We start from the raw sequence: 14,150 nt of genomic DNA, 5'->3' as shown, positions 1-14,150 counted from the left end.
ACAGTATTCTTTATTTGGGTTCTTCATTTCCCTTTTTTCAAGAAACATTTATTGATTTCTCATCGTATTTTATTTAACATAATATTTTACATATCAATGACCATTCAATTTAAATGTAGTTTAAATAATTTAAGAAACATAGTATTGAAATTTGTGACTTATTAAACGTAATCATTGAAAATATTATAATAGTTTGAGACAATAAAACAGAAATCAAATCCGAGGTTATTATGCAACATTTTCAACGTATATGACATTCTTGGTTATTGCCGTATTTCAATTTATTTATTTTTTATTAAAATTATGTCATGTCCTCAATGGAATTCACTCGAAAAATGACTCTCTCTCTCTCTACCATTCTATTCCATTCCTAGGATGCCATGGGGGGGCCCATAGTAACATGGTTGGAAAGTCTATTGGAATAACCCAAATTTTTTATAAACTTGCAATAGGAATAGAGACAACTTTCTTTCCAATTCTAACGCCCCTCTTCTGTTTTTTCTGAACGCAATCTGCGTGTGCGTGCGTCCATTTACGAGATCTGCAAGATTTCTCGAGTTCACGCAATCCCTTTCCCACGCCTATATTGTATTTGTATCAATCCCACACCATATTAATGCAGTTTTGCAGCTACTCTAAACCCGCCGCCGATGAACGGAGCCAACCTCCGTTCCCTTCATAAATCGGCATCCATTACAAAAGGAGATAATAAAGTTAAGAAACACACAGGTTTTGCAGATATGAAGAAGAAATCATCAGATTCTGTTAATGGGTTGTTTGGGAATGCGTATTTCATGAAGTGGACGGCGGAGGATTTGTTGGGTGTAGTGAGGCACCACCCTATACCGTGTGTCTTTGCCGCCGCATTGCTTTTCTTCATGGGAGTAGAATACACTCTATACATGGTGCCTTCGACGGCGCCGCCGTTTGATCTGGGGTTCGTCGCCACCGTATCCCTCCACCGGCTGCTTGAATCTAGGCCAGCTCTCAATACTATTCTCGCTGGCCTCAATACGGTATGAGCGAGTACCAAACTGTGTAAACGATTCAATCACTATGTACCAAACTCGTTTGTCTGTTAGTTAATTTTATTTGGTTTTATGACAAGGTTTTTGTGGGAATGCAAACTGCGTATATAATTTGGACGTGGCTAATCGAGGGTCGGCCGAGGGCCACAATATCGGCCCTGTTCATGTTCACATGTAGAGGAATTCTTGGATATGCCACACAGCTGCCACTACCAGAGGTTTTTATTTCATTCCAGCTTCCTTTATTCAAATGCAATTTGAAAAATGGCAATTTTAAAGTAGTTTCTCCGCACCATGTGCCATCATTCTTCTCTCGACTAAAAAAAAAGAAAGAAGGTGAAGTGCTGTTTGATTTGGGGGGGGAAAAAAAGGATTTTTAGTAGATTTTGATAAAAATTAATAAAATATGTGGTCGAAAAATTGATAAAAATTGTAGGTTTAGCGTTGAAAATGAGTTTGACAAAAAATGAGTCTTTATGCGCCATATTTCTTCTTGTGCACTTTGTCAATCTCCCGATTATTCGATAATTAAACATACAATTTGTGGATATATTGTTCCTTTGATCCGGTCATGGTATTTAATCATAAATTATCATTATATTTTTATATTTCGAAATCAAGTGCAACTCCATGTGACACCATAATCATTTTGTTTATTTTTTTGGTAATGGTGTGAACTGTACGAAAAGGACTCTTGAAATTGCCTAATGTTACGAAATAGCCATAATTTTATAATTAAGCAAGCACGGCCACGAGTTTATATTGATTCGCTCTTTGTGCATTTCTGGGATGCAATATTAAATCCAACATTATATATGCTATCGACTTGGAGTTGTATCCACTTATTAATTCTATGCAGAGTCCGACATAAAGGACAATCCAATAGTTCATAATGCCAGTAGAATACTTCTTAAGACACAGATGCATATATTTCCGTGATTTGACTTACCATGCCAGTTGCCCCATCTATACTCTGTGGTGGGAGCGCCAGCCAGCCTGTAAGTAGGTGCAAATTGCAAAATATAGCTGGTGCATGTGTAGCATCACAAAAGTGGATTTCAAGATCCAATGAAAAAGGAGAAAGAAATGAATTTTGCAGAAAAGCAAGTTCATGAAAATGTTGATAAAATATAAGTCATCATAATTTTGAATTTATTATTTTGCTTGTTTCTTGACAGGGATTCTTGGGTTCCGGAGTGGATTTCCCAGTTGGAAATGTTTCATTTTTCCTGTTTTATTCAGGGCATGTTGCTGCATCGATTATTGCGTCTCTAGATATGAAACGAATGCAAAGATGGGAGTTGGCGTACACATTTGATGCCCTAAATGTTTTACAGGTCATAAGATTGTTGAGTACTAGAGGCCACTACACGATTGACTTGGCCGTTGGCATTGGAGCCGGAATACTATTCGATTCCCTTGCCGGGAAGTATGAAGATAGAAAGAAAAGAGAAGTTTGTAATCACTGATGACACTGCATATGTAGCCTTTGTGCGAAAAAGTCCTTAAAGGCCGAAATGTAACGTTGAATAGTTATTGAACTTTTAGCAACATTTTATGGTTACTAAATAGTATTTAGACGTGTAGTCTTAAAATTGTTTACATCTCGCTTAAAAAGTTATTTCATAAAAAAGAAGAAAGATTTATCTATATTATCTAATTTCATCGCGTTCCTCTCTTTCTTCGTTGTTCGAGTAAAAGTTTAACATGTTGAATGGTTTTCAATCTATGATTGCTAAACTTGAATTCAGGACTTCTAGACTCTTACATTACATTAAAGTCAGACCAAAACCAACATGAAATGTGGATTCGTCAAGTCGCACATCATAGTAGAAAGAGTCATGGCCCTCATATCAACTAGGCTTCTGGACTCTTTAAGATATAATTGAAAACAAGAAGAGGATTAAGTGCATTTACTAGTGTCCTCCTCTAATTAGTAACACGTCATTATCTCTTTAAATTCCTTTGACTGATCATAAAACTAAATTATTAGGACATAAAATATAATTGCACAAAACTGAAGTCTAAACCTACCATTCCTACACTTACAGCTACCAAGAAAACAATCATAGTCCATCAACTTGTACCAGTCTAAAAAGGATTTTGCTCCTCTACCAGACTTGTAAATGATCTGGTAGAGGAGCCTTTCTCACAACAATGGGTCCCCCAATGGGACCCATTATTAAAAAAATGTCGAAAAACACCCATCCCCACTCCTACCCCCAAATATGAGTGGAGCTACTCTACCAAATCATTTACAGATCTGGTAGAGCAGCACGGTCCGACTAAAAAGTAAGGTAAAGGTCCCTCTATATTTTGTGTCATTTGTTCCATAAATTACATGAGTGAGCATAAGTGCCGTTTACGACAACAAAAACAAAGGCCACCACACCGGACAAACTTCTCGTAGCAAAAAACCGCTTTTCTACAAAAACATGCAAAACACATGCAAATCTACATAGTGAATTCTTAACAACTCCAAAATATAGTCATAAAATATTTTATATAAACCAAGCCATAAGGATGTTGAGTACTAGAGGGCACTACACGATTGACTTGGCGTCGGCATAGGCACCGGAATACTATTCGATTCTCTTGCTAGGAAGTATGAAGACGTAAAGAAAGAGAAGTTTGTAATCACGAATTACACCACATACATGGCTTTCGTGTGAAAAATTAAGTCTTCTATGAAAGGTTGAAATGTATCATTGAATTGTTTAACTTTCAGCGAAATTTTATGTTGGTCATGATCATGATCATGAATTTAATAACAATTTTGTCTCCCTATCCATATTTGCTAGTTGTGCGAGACTTGCTGTCAAACAGGCACTTAACGCTATTTGATAGTGATTATAAAGGGAAATTGAAAAAAAGATTGATATTTTGAATAGTAATTTTTTTTTGAAAAATATACAGTTAAAAAATAAAATAAAAAACTGGATTTAAGTACAAAATATTTTTATGGAATAATGTTACTTGTACATAATGGAGTTACATAACAGTTTATCAAATCATGCGTATGTAAAAGCATTATGTACATGTAACACAATCAATATTTTTATTTTGTGAATGCGTGGTTGAAAATAAATATAAAAAAATAAAGATTTTTAAGGTAAAGGATTTAAATAATGGCTTAATTACAAGTTTAATTATTTGTATAGATTCCCAAAATAAAATGAAAAAATTTAATTGATTAAATGAGTATGGTAAAATGCATAATTGAAAAGTTGACTAAAGTCACTTGTGTGTATAAACAATTTTGTTGAATTTAATTTAAATTTGATCAATTTTTCAGTTGTATCATACAGGATTTAGATTGATTCGATGAAGTTTTTTATATGATTAATGGTATTTAAAATCATTGGTATTAAAATATCAACATATATGATAGAAATGTAGTTTGAATTATCGTTTTCATGAGAACTATAATTTAAATCCTAATTTATTATTTCTAACTCCTAATTGATGAAAAACAAAAATATAGTTTGGTATTTGATTGTGTAAATTATTCTAATTATACTAAATTGATCTAAATGCACACAATTAATCAAACTCGATTTATTAAATATGAATGTAGATGTTAGGACTTACAATTTCATCTATGAATCTCCTTTAGTTCGCTAATCAAGATTCATAACTATTGTAGTATTCAATCGAATTCTTCTAACATATGCAATTTATGTGTTTCAAGTTCAAATTGATTCTATTTAATTAAATTTATTTCATATCTCTATGTGGGTCCGAGTGCACCTTAATTAAACATCTTAAATCTCTAAGAATCCATGTAACGACCACACTAACTAAAAATGTATCTCTATACTTTTAAACTAATTATCTAATTTTATTATGTAGTCTATATTTATAATTTACCCCCTTATTTGTTATAGATTCACAAAATCATCAAATTATGGCCTAGTGATTCAAAAAATTAAACTCCATAAATAAAATCAACACATGAAAATTAAATTAAAGGGTCACACATAAATTACATTGTTTTCCCTAGCTAATGATCTAGTTACTCATATAAATGAAAGAGAAACAATTCAAGGGAATTGAGTTCATAACCAGTATTTGAAATCTTGATGATGGAAAGAATTAGATTTTACACCAGTCTCCAGTTCAAAAAATCTTTAAACCCTAGCTTTTGGTCATTTGATAAGATGTTTTTGTTTTTTCTCCCCCTAAAATTGTGTGTCCCAAAATATAATGATTTAAACTATATATAGAAGTCTATAATAACTCTAAAAATGAATCCTAAAGCATCTGCAATGTAGAATTTTTGTGTAATTAGGAAACCATCAAAAATTGGAATTTCTTTCAATTTCGTGCACTTTAATTCTGCATATTAGTTTCTTGTGCATCTCAAGTCCTCTTTATTTGCATTACAGGTTCTCAACTTCAAGACTTGATTATTTTGATCGCAATTCCTCCATTTTGTATTATTTCAATCCAATTTCATCCAAACTTGTCCGATTCAAATTTTTACTTAAATCAATCATAAAATAACCTAATTTTAAACCCACTTAGTACAATGATAATAAATAAATAAGAATTGAAATTCGAACAAGAGCATAAAATGCTCTTATCAATGCTCCTTTCGTAAGAGAATTTACCTTATTTTTTAAGATGAATTTATTAATACATTTCCTTCTTTGGACAAACGATTCAACAAAATATTTTTTATGTTTCCTTATTTTTGATGTTTTAGGAAATGAATGATGCTACTTGGACACAAAGAGTTATATAATGATTTACATAAAAATGAGGTATCAAAGAGTGGGAGAGGAATTTTTAATGAGGTATCAATGATTTACTTTAGTTTGCAAATGAATTGAGCTTCTTGGACAGAAGCACTTGCTAGAAGGGATAACAGAAGCACGGGTGGATGAATTGCATTGACTGCCAGAAAACTATTTTTTTTTTTTTTGGAGATGTTATATGTACCAAATTATTTACCAAATGAATGACCGAATTGACAAGTGTCGCGCCCTTATTGGAGTGGACAGGCGCCCATCCAATAGGGTGCACCACTTGTCAATTCAATCAAAAATTAGGTAAAACATTTGTTATAAGTAGATTAATTCTTTTTTTATATTCAAGGACGAATCAATACTCAACACCTCTACTTCTATTATGCTATCTGTCAATCTCTTCTATCAATGTTGCAAAACTGTTTGCAAATATCTAATTTAATCAACAAAAACATGCAAGACACAATTTGCACGGTCCTGATCCTAGTATCATCTTATCTGTCTGGAAATTCCAATATAACCCCTAGGATGCCCCGAACTTCTTTTTCTTTTAGTCTTTTTTAGTAGGTTCAAACATCTACATCAAGAATTTTCAAGAAGTAAAAATTTTAGAATTCTAATACTCTATATAAAGCTAACAACCCATAAACAAGACTATCCAACAAGCCTTAGGCATGAAAATGGCTGTTCTAGCACTACCGTCGCTCTCATTTTCAGGCCTTCGCCCCGCAAACCCTAAACCAACAAAAACTACTATTACACAAAAGCAACAAGAATCAGTAATTTATGCTAGAAATATTAGGTTACCACATAATTCCCTAGATTATGGCGTCAAAAGAAAAGTCGGAAATGACACAACGAAAATACCAATTGTGAATAGAGCACCAGAGTACGAAAAAGACCAAAACTTTGGGAAGATTTTGCTGCCTGATGTGGTGGTGAAGAGAAGGAATGTATTTTGGAGTAGAAAGTGGAATTTTTGGGATGTGTTCTCCCTGGGTTGGATAGTTTCAATACATTTGCTATGCCTTTTTGCTCCCTTTACGTTCAACTGGGGCGCTTTTTGGGTAGCAATTGCATTATATATAGTCACTTGCCTTCTTGGTATCACTCTTTCTTATCACAGGCATCTTTCTCACAGGAGTTTTAAAATTCCCAAATGGCTTGAGTATTTTTTCGCATATTGTGGCGTTCTAGCCGGTCAGGTCAGTTTAAACCATTGACTTTCATATTTTTTCATCATTACAAAGTATAAATATTCCTACGTGAAAACTTGAACACTCTTTCTTATCACAGGCATCTTTCTCACAGGAGTTTTAAAATTCCCAAATGGCTTGAGTATTTTTTCGCATATTGTGGCGTTCTAGCCGGTCAGGTCAGTTTAAACCATTGACTTTCATATTTTTATCATCATTACAAAGTATAAATATTCCTACGTGAAAACTTGAATCTTGATTTGTTCAGAGGGACCCAATTTTTTGGGTAAGCACGCATCGGTACCATCATCAGTTTTGTGATTCTGAAAAAGATCCACATAGCCCTATTGGAGGATTCTGGTTTAGTCACACGTGTTGGATCTTTGACACAAGCTCTATTGTGGAAAGGGTAATTTCCTCTTATTATTTTTTCACGACTTGATTTAATATTAGCATAAAAGAACGAGAAAGGGTTTTTGAGCAAAATATTTGTAGTGGAATTGAAATAAATTATTAGTATTATTACTATGATGATGATGATGCATGAAAATGTCAACAAAAAGGTTTAGATTCCAAGAGATGTATGCATTTTATTGAAAACAAGGAATATTACATTCAAAAGACGGATCATTTGCACTTCTTATTTGTTTACATTGTTTGAGACCCATTTTTCGATCAAAATGTATTCTTTAAAAGTGATTTCACCTTATTTCAATCACATATATTTTAATAAAATCTAACACACTTTTATTGACTTATCCTTTATAAATTTGTATATTCTAGTAAATAGAAATATTGGCCTCATGTCCTCCTCTTATTACAACTTTTTTATATGACGTTGATACCCTTCTATAATTATTATTGAGTACATCTTTTAGGTATAATATTCTATATTCGTAATTGAAATATTCTATTGACTTTCTTACAATATTAGTTACTATTTGGGATTTGCAGTGTGGAGAACCCGACAATGTTGGAGATTTAGAGAAGCAACCCTTCTATAAATTTATTCAAAGTACCTATATAATCCATCTAGTTGCACCTGGAGCACTATTATACTCATTGGGAGGACTTCCATACTTTGTTTGGGGACTTGTAAGTGTATCTATTATTCTTTCTGGCCTTAATAATTTCATTTAAGGGTGTGATACACACACAAATAAGTATATAAAAAAAATATATAAAACTTTTAGTATATAATATACTAAATACATATGATAAAATAAATACAAAATGATATGTATATTTTTATATATTCTATGTCATTTTATTGTACACAAATTGTACATTAATTATATTCTGGTATAATATATTTTTTTACTATGACAATAAGTTTATAATACGTATCTTATTTTCAAATAATTAAGGATGGACACGTAAATAATAAATTAGTCATTTTGATTCAGTTTAAAAAATTAAATCCCTGTCATTATATAATAAAATAAGGGGGGTTTTCACAACTGTTCGTTATAAATTAGTTATCCTTTTAGCTAAAGCAGAATGTATGAGTTAATTGATTATTCCGGTTGAATTTATCCTCTTTTGGGTACTTTAATTCTTTTAATAATAAAAAATTAACTTAAAATAACAATAAGTTTTTCCAATTAAATTCAAAATCGATAGATCTAAAACTATGCTTCAACCAATGTCAGCTATACTAAAATTGAAGTGATCATTACTACGTTTAAAAGATTAAAGGAGTGAAATACTGTCTCAACTTAATCTACTTAATTAATATGTTGGAAACTGATAAGGTAAAATAATTAAATACTTTATTATAAAATTGAGCTGTTATAAGTATTGACATATATATATATATATGGCAATGCAGGGTGTGAGATTGGCGTTCGTGTACCATATTACTTGGCTAGTAAATTCAGCTTGCCATGTTTGGGGGAAGCAGGCATGGAATACGGGTGATTTTTCCAAAAATAACTGGTGTGTTATAGACTTACTGTATGCCTACATACATCTTATGTTTGGGAAGTACTTGTTAATCTTCTTATACATATTCTAAAAGTCACAAATTTTAATATTTCTCAGGTGGGTTGCTGTGCTTTCATTTGGGGAGGGTTGGCATAATAACCACCATGCCTTTCAATATTCTGCTAGACAGGGGCTAGAATGGTGGCAGATTGATATGACTTGGTATGTTATAAGGTTTCTTGAAGCAATTGGATTGGCAACTGATGTGAAGCTTCCAACATCTGCTCAAAAGCAAAGGATGGCTTTGACCACTGAGGGTAATTAGTGATGAAGACACTAATATTGTGGAAATGTATGTCAAATTTTATTATTTTTAGACACCTCAAGAAGAAGTTTCAATCCCTAATATATATATATTAATGAGTATGAATGTGATATGCTTACTTTTACTTTAATATTGCAATAATGTGTACGTCTGACTGTGATAGAGTATTCTCCAGTACTTATACAGTATGAATGACTTTCCTATTCAGATGAAAATCCAGATGGTTGGTGGTGCAATAAAAAACATGTTCTGGTAGTGCAAGGTTTGGATTTTATGTTGCAACGTACTGTTTAGGTGTGCACAGGGCCAATCTTAAATTTTGGGAGCCATGTGGCTGTGTTACAATTTAAAGTGGTGTCCCCTTCATGTAATTTAAATTAAAAAAAAAAAATTATTGGCACCAGTAAAAGAAAAAATGGTGCCTTTTTCATGTAACAAAAACTTACCCTTCTATAAAAAAAAATCACGAAATATCAATTAACAAGTGGATAATCAGCACCAATAAATAGGTGTATATGTAGTTTTGTACTATTGTAGAGCAATCAAAAAATATTAACGGTAAAAAAATTTCTATTCTCTTTTTGATTGTTCTTCGTGGGTTAAATGGTGGAAAAGAGAGAAATGGCGAAAAGGAATATGGGGTTAGAGACTTTAATCAACAAAAATTTGGCGAAAAATTGTGTAATAATCATACAATCAACTATTAAGGAAAATAATCCTACATAATGAGTGTTCTTTACAATCTTTCCGTATCTTCAACACCATCCCTTAAAGTCAATATGGTACAGTGAAAATCAAATTGAGTTCAAAAATTAAATTGATTCAATCAAATCTTCTTCTTCCAATGATCGAATGATACTTCAAAATTGCTTGCATGCTAACCAAGCCAAACAAAGAACTCAAAGTTGGTAAGAATGAAAAATTATCATGATCATCATCTACCAATCTAACCAAACCATCACTAAGACTTGAAGGAGAAATTCACAACTATAACAAACAAGGTCAAAACAAAAACCTCAAATGATTTTAATAACCATATATGCAAAGGTAGACCATATTTAGAGCCCCATTTTTTTGGGAAGAATGGATTTTTGAATAGTATATTGATGGAAAGTGCGTGATTAAAAAATAAGAAAAAATTTTGAATTTGCGTACAGTATTATTTTATTGAAGAATGGGTGGTTGAAATGATGTCAAAACACTGTTGAAAAATATATTTTTTCAAAAGAATGGGGCTCAAACATGCCCATAACCCCCGTTTGGCCCCCATTAATTTTCATTACATTACATTCCATTTTTTTCTTTCTTATTTTCAATCACACAATCTTCCATAAAATAATATTACACGTAAATCGAAAATTTTTCCGTCTTTTTCAACCACCAATTTTTCCAAAAAAAAAAAAATACTATTTCACCAATTTTCACTTCTATGAAATGGGGGCCAAACAGGGGCTTAATAATAGCACTCCGAAAATCCATGGGTAAGGAAATACAGATGAAACAGGAACTCTGGCATCGTAGGATGCTAAAACGACGAATATGATGGGAATAAATTCGATGAAAAAACAACAAGATTATTCTCAATTTTCTCGAAAACCAACTTTCCAATAAGGAAACAAAAAGAATAGCCAACATCTAACGGAATTTGAATTAATTTGAAGTCCTAATTCAAATTAAATCAAGAAAAAAAAAAGACTTGGCTGGACAGAATAAAGAAAAAAAATTGACTAGACGAGAACATTTAATCAAAATAAGAAAACTTGACCTGACGAAGGACACGAGACCACTCATTGGAGAACAAAAGCTTTAATTGAATTAGGCTACTTCCAATGGCCTAAAATAGTTGCAGGCTCAGATCATTCCATTTGAGATGTCGATATTTCACTTCAATTATTTGGTCGATATCGATTGAATAATTAATGATTTAACATCGTTAATGATTTAACATCGTTGCCTAGGAGAAGTATTGAATATTAAAATCCAACAACACTAAAATAAGAGATTAATACATATGAAGAAAAAAAAAAAGAAGTCACATATACACGTAAAGAAGTTTTAAAAATCAACACTTGAATGACTCTATATTATTTTATAGAATTATCAGATGACAATTTGCAAGGTAGTGAGACTAAGTTGCAGAATCAATCCTCTGATTGAGTAGATCTTCCTTTGTATAAAAGGGTTGAATAAATATTATAAAAGATAATTAAAAAGGGAGAACTGAATGTCAATTCCAAATAAAGATTCATCAGCACAAACATGCACGACATAACGTAGCCACGAGGTTGAGTCAGTAATTATTTACAGTTTTGCTACACTCACATCTTTGGTTCACAGTTTTGTTTATATTCTATGGTGTAGTACGCAATTGTACCATTAATTTCAACAACATTTAAAATAATCAATGACCTCCCTTTGGCCACATTATGAAATGTCTAACTAATTCAATTATTTATGAACTAGTACATGCACGTTCAATCAGAAAGCCCAGCTCTTTTTAAGGGCCCTTGGATTTTTAATATTTTTTGTTGTATTCCAATATATGCTACAAAGTTCACGGCAAAACCTGACACCACTAGTGGCCCCCACTCTCCTCAATGACCCTACACAACACTTAGCTCCCATGACGCTACACAACACTTGGTTCGTTGATATTTTGGAGCTCGTACTTTGTTTAGATTCCTGCACACCACATCTCTAAGAACAAACTACATGGCTACAGACTCCGACTTCCCCTCCCCATGACACTACACAACACTTAGCTCGTTGATATTTTGGAGCTCGTACTCTATTTAGATTCCTACACGCCACATGACAAAGACTTCTGCTGGGGGGGCGAGGGAAGCAGGCCCATGTGAGTTTTGGAGCTCGTACTCTGTTTAGATTTCTACACACCACATAACTAAGAGTTTTGGAGCTCATACTTTGTTTAGATTCCTACACACCACATAACTAGGAGTTTTGCTACATGTGATGAGTGTAATTCAATCATTAAACTAACGCCTCTAAATCGAGTTTTTGGTTTGTTCTTAAACACTTCTGATCGTTTTGATATGTGTATTCATGTTGTTTTGTAGTTTGGAGAACTTTTAAGAAAACACCACATTTTGGAGTTGTTAAAATTTCACCGGTTTGGAGTAGAAATCATGAAGCATAAACCAGGAACGTCAAGAATAAGATGATCACGAACTTGTATCAGAGAATGACTTGAACACAATATCGTTGTCGTCAAACGATATTTGTCCCTTCTCTTATTGATTTGAGATGCTTCGAAGGTTGATGGCAAATGATTTGTATGATTTTAGTAAGTCTTAACAAGAATGAATCACCAAAGCATCAGTGAAAATTCTTAAAAACTTGAAGAACACAAGGTTTGAATATGAAAATAAATAGGGATTTTTTTATTGTTCTTAGAAAAAAGTATGGATTACAAAATATTTTTCTAATATCTTTCCTTCAAACATGACTCTCTTATATATAGCCATCGGTCAGGAGTATGAAATGGTGCCAAAAAATCAAGTGAAAAGTCACCAATTTTAAATTTGCAAAGGCCAAAAAGAGCCAAAAAATGGTCAAAAAGTTGTATCGTGCGACCGCATGGTACAAACCCATGCGGTCGCATGGTTCACCTATGCCGAGACATGCGACCACATGGCTATATGCCATGCAGTGCCATGCGGTCCCATGGAGCAATTTTATTTTTTATTTTTAATTTATTTAGTTGTTGGTTTTGAACAATATAATCACAGCAATCCCCCACTCGTTCAAAATTAACAAGTCTCAAAATTCATAGTATACGATACTTATGCATAAGGATTAGATATCTTCCGATTTGAATCTAACCATAGTATAATTCAAACAAAGTATAGTCGGAATCAAAGGTAGCATGTAGTTTTGAAACAGTTATTCCATATGACAATACCGGTAAAAACACACACACGAATACCACGTGTTCTCAAGTTCCTCATAACTCGCTTAACGTTTTTATTGCCTTGCGCTTATCCTTTTCAACAATCTTTTAAGAGAGAAACTCGAACTCTCTATTAAGACGACACTGCCTTGAAGATTGTTTAGGTGAAGTTCTTCCAGTATCTTTATTACTTTTAGAGGTACTTGTGTGTTTTAGTACTGAATTTCATTAAGAGCTTAAGGCTCATTCCTCATTTCAATAACAGCCAACATTATTTTAATTAGGATAGGATTATTGTGGATTTTAATAATGCTGTAACTATCTACATATCGAATGACTTGTTGATACCCTTTGAACCCGTAAATTACCTTTTGAGTAATGACAGGTAGGGTTGCTGGCATTGGTGAACATTTTTAGTTAAGGAGTTTCAACCCCATCCTACTCGAAGTAGATGTTACCAAATCTCTATTTAGAGGTTTAGTCAAAGGATTCGTCAAATTCTCAATTGACCTTACATAATTTAGGGAAATTATTCCATGCTTGATTAATTTCCTTATATAGTCATGTCTAAGACTCATGTATCTAGACTTTCCGTTGTATACCTCATTATATGATTTTTCTAATGTGACTTGACTATCACGCATGATAGGTATTGACGAAATATTCTTCGATCCCAATGGTATTTCGTAGAATAGATCTTTTAGCCACTCAGCCTCTTTCCCGTTATCTAATAGAGTTATGAATTCTGATTCCATAGTCGAGTGTGTTATGAATGTTTGTTTCTTTGACTTCCAAGAAATAGTACATCCTCCAAGAGTAAACACCCAACCCGAAGTGGATTTACTCTCACCCTCACTAGATATCCAACTAGTGTCGGTAAATCTTTCCAATACCATCGAGAATTTAGTATGTTGCATGCCCAGGTTCTTGATTTTCTTTAAGTATCCAATAACTCTTCCAATGGCCTTCCAATGATTATTACTCGGATTGCTAGTAAACCTGCTAAGTTTACTT

The 14,150-nt window shown here is 32.9% G+C and overlaps 2 protein-coding genes across 5 annotated transcripts; both read left to right on the top strand.

Moving 5' to 3' along the window:
* Positions 1 to 321: 321 nt before the first annotated feature.
* On the top strand, positions 322 to 2,688 carry LOC111405184 (phosphatidylcholine:diacylglycerol cholinephosphotransferase 1-like). The gene is made up of 3 exons (XM_023033957.1): positions 322 to 1,016; positions 1,109 to 1,246; positions 2,207 to 2,688. Exons 1-3 carry the CDS (start codon positions 651 to 653, stop codon positions 2,495 to 2,497), a joined length of 795 nt encoding a protein of 264 aa, XP_022889725.1. The 5' UTR covers positions 322 to 650; the 3' UTR covers positions 2,498 to 2,688.
* Positions 2,689 to 6,421: 3,733 nt separating this feature from the next.
* On the top strand, positions 6,422 to 9,808 carry LOC111405182 (palmitoyl-monogalactosyldiacylglycerol delta-7 desaturase, chloroplastic-like). Of its 4 annotated transcripts, XM_023033953.1 has the most exons (7): positions 6,422 to 6,920; positions 7,091 to 7,154; positions 7,244 to 7,384; positions 7,930 to 8,070; positions 8,807 to 8,913; positions 9,019 to 9,253; positions 9,435 to 9,808. In XM_023033953.1, the coding sequence occupies exons 1-6, from the start codon at positions 6,454 to 6,456 to the stop codon at positions 9,224 to 9,226; spliced, it is 1,128 nt and encodes a 375-aa protein (XP_022889721.1). In that variant the 5' UTR covers positions 6,422 to 6,453; the 3' UTR covers positions 9,227 to 9,253; positions 9,435 to 9,808. The 4 variants fall into 4 exon arrangements, with proteins under 4 accessions (XP_022889721.1, XP_022889720.1, XP_022889723.1 ...); XM_023033952.1 differs by lacking the exon at positions 9,435 to 9,808 and having other exon boundaries at positions 9,019 to 9,356; XM_023033955.1 differs by lacking the exons at positions 7,244 to 7,384; positions 9,435 to 9,808 and having other exon boundaries at positions 9,019 to 9,356.
* The last annotated feature ends 4,342 nt before the right edge of the window (positions 9,809 to 14,150 follow it).

This window comes from Olea europaea, chromosome 12, assembly GCF_002742605.1.
Source record: "Olea europaea var. sylvestris chromosome 12, O_europaea_v1, whole genome shotgun sequence".
Classification (NCBI taxonomy): domain Eukaryota; kingdom Viridiplantae; phylum Streptophyta; class Magnoliopsida; order Lamiales; family Oleaceae; genus Olea; species Olea europaea.
Note: the sequence above shows the minus strand (reverse complement) of the source record. Positions and strands in the feature narration are given on the sequence as shown.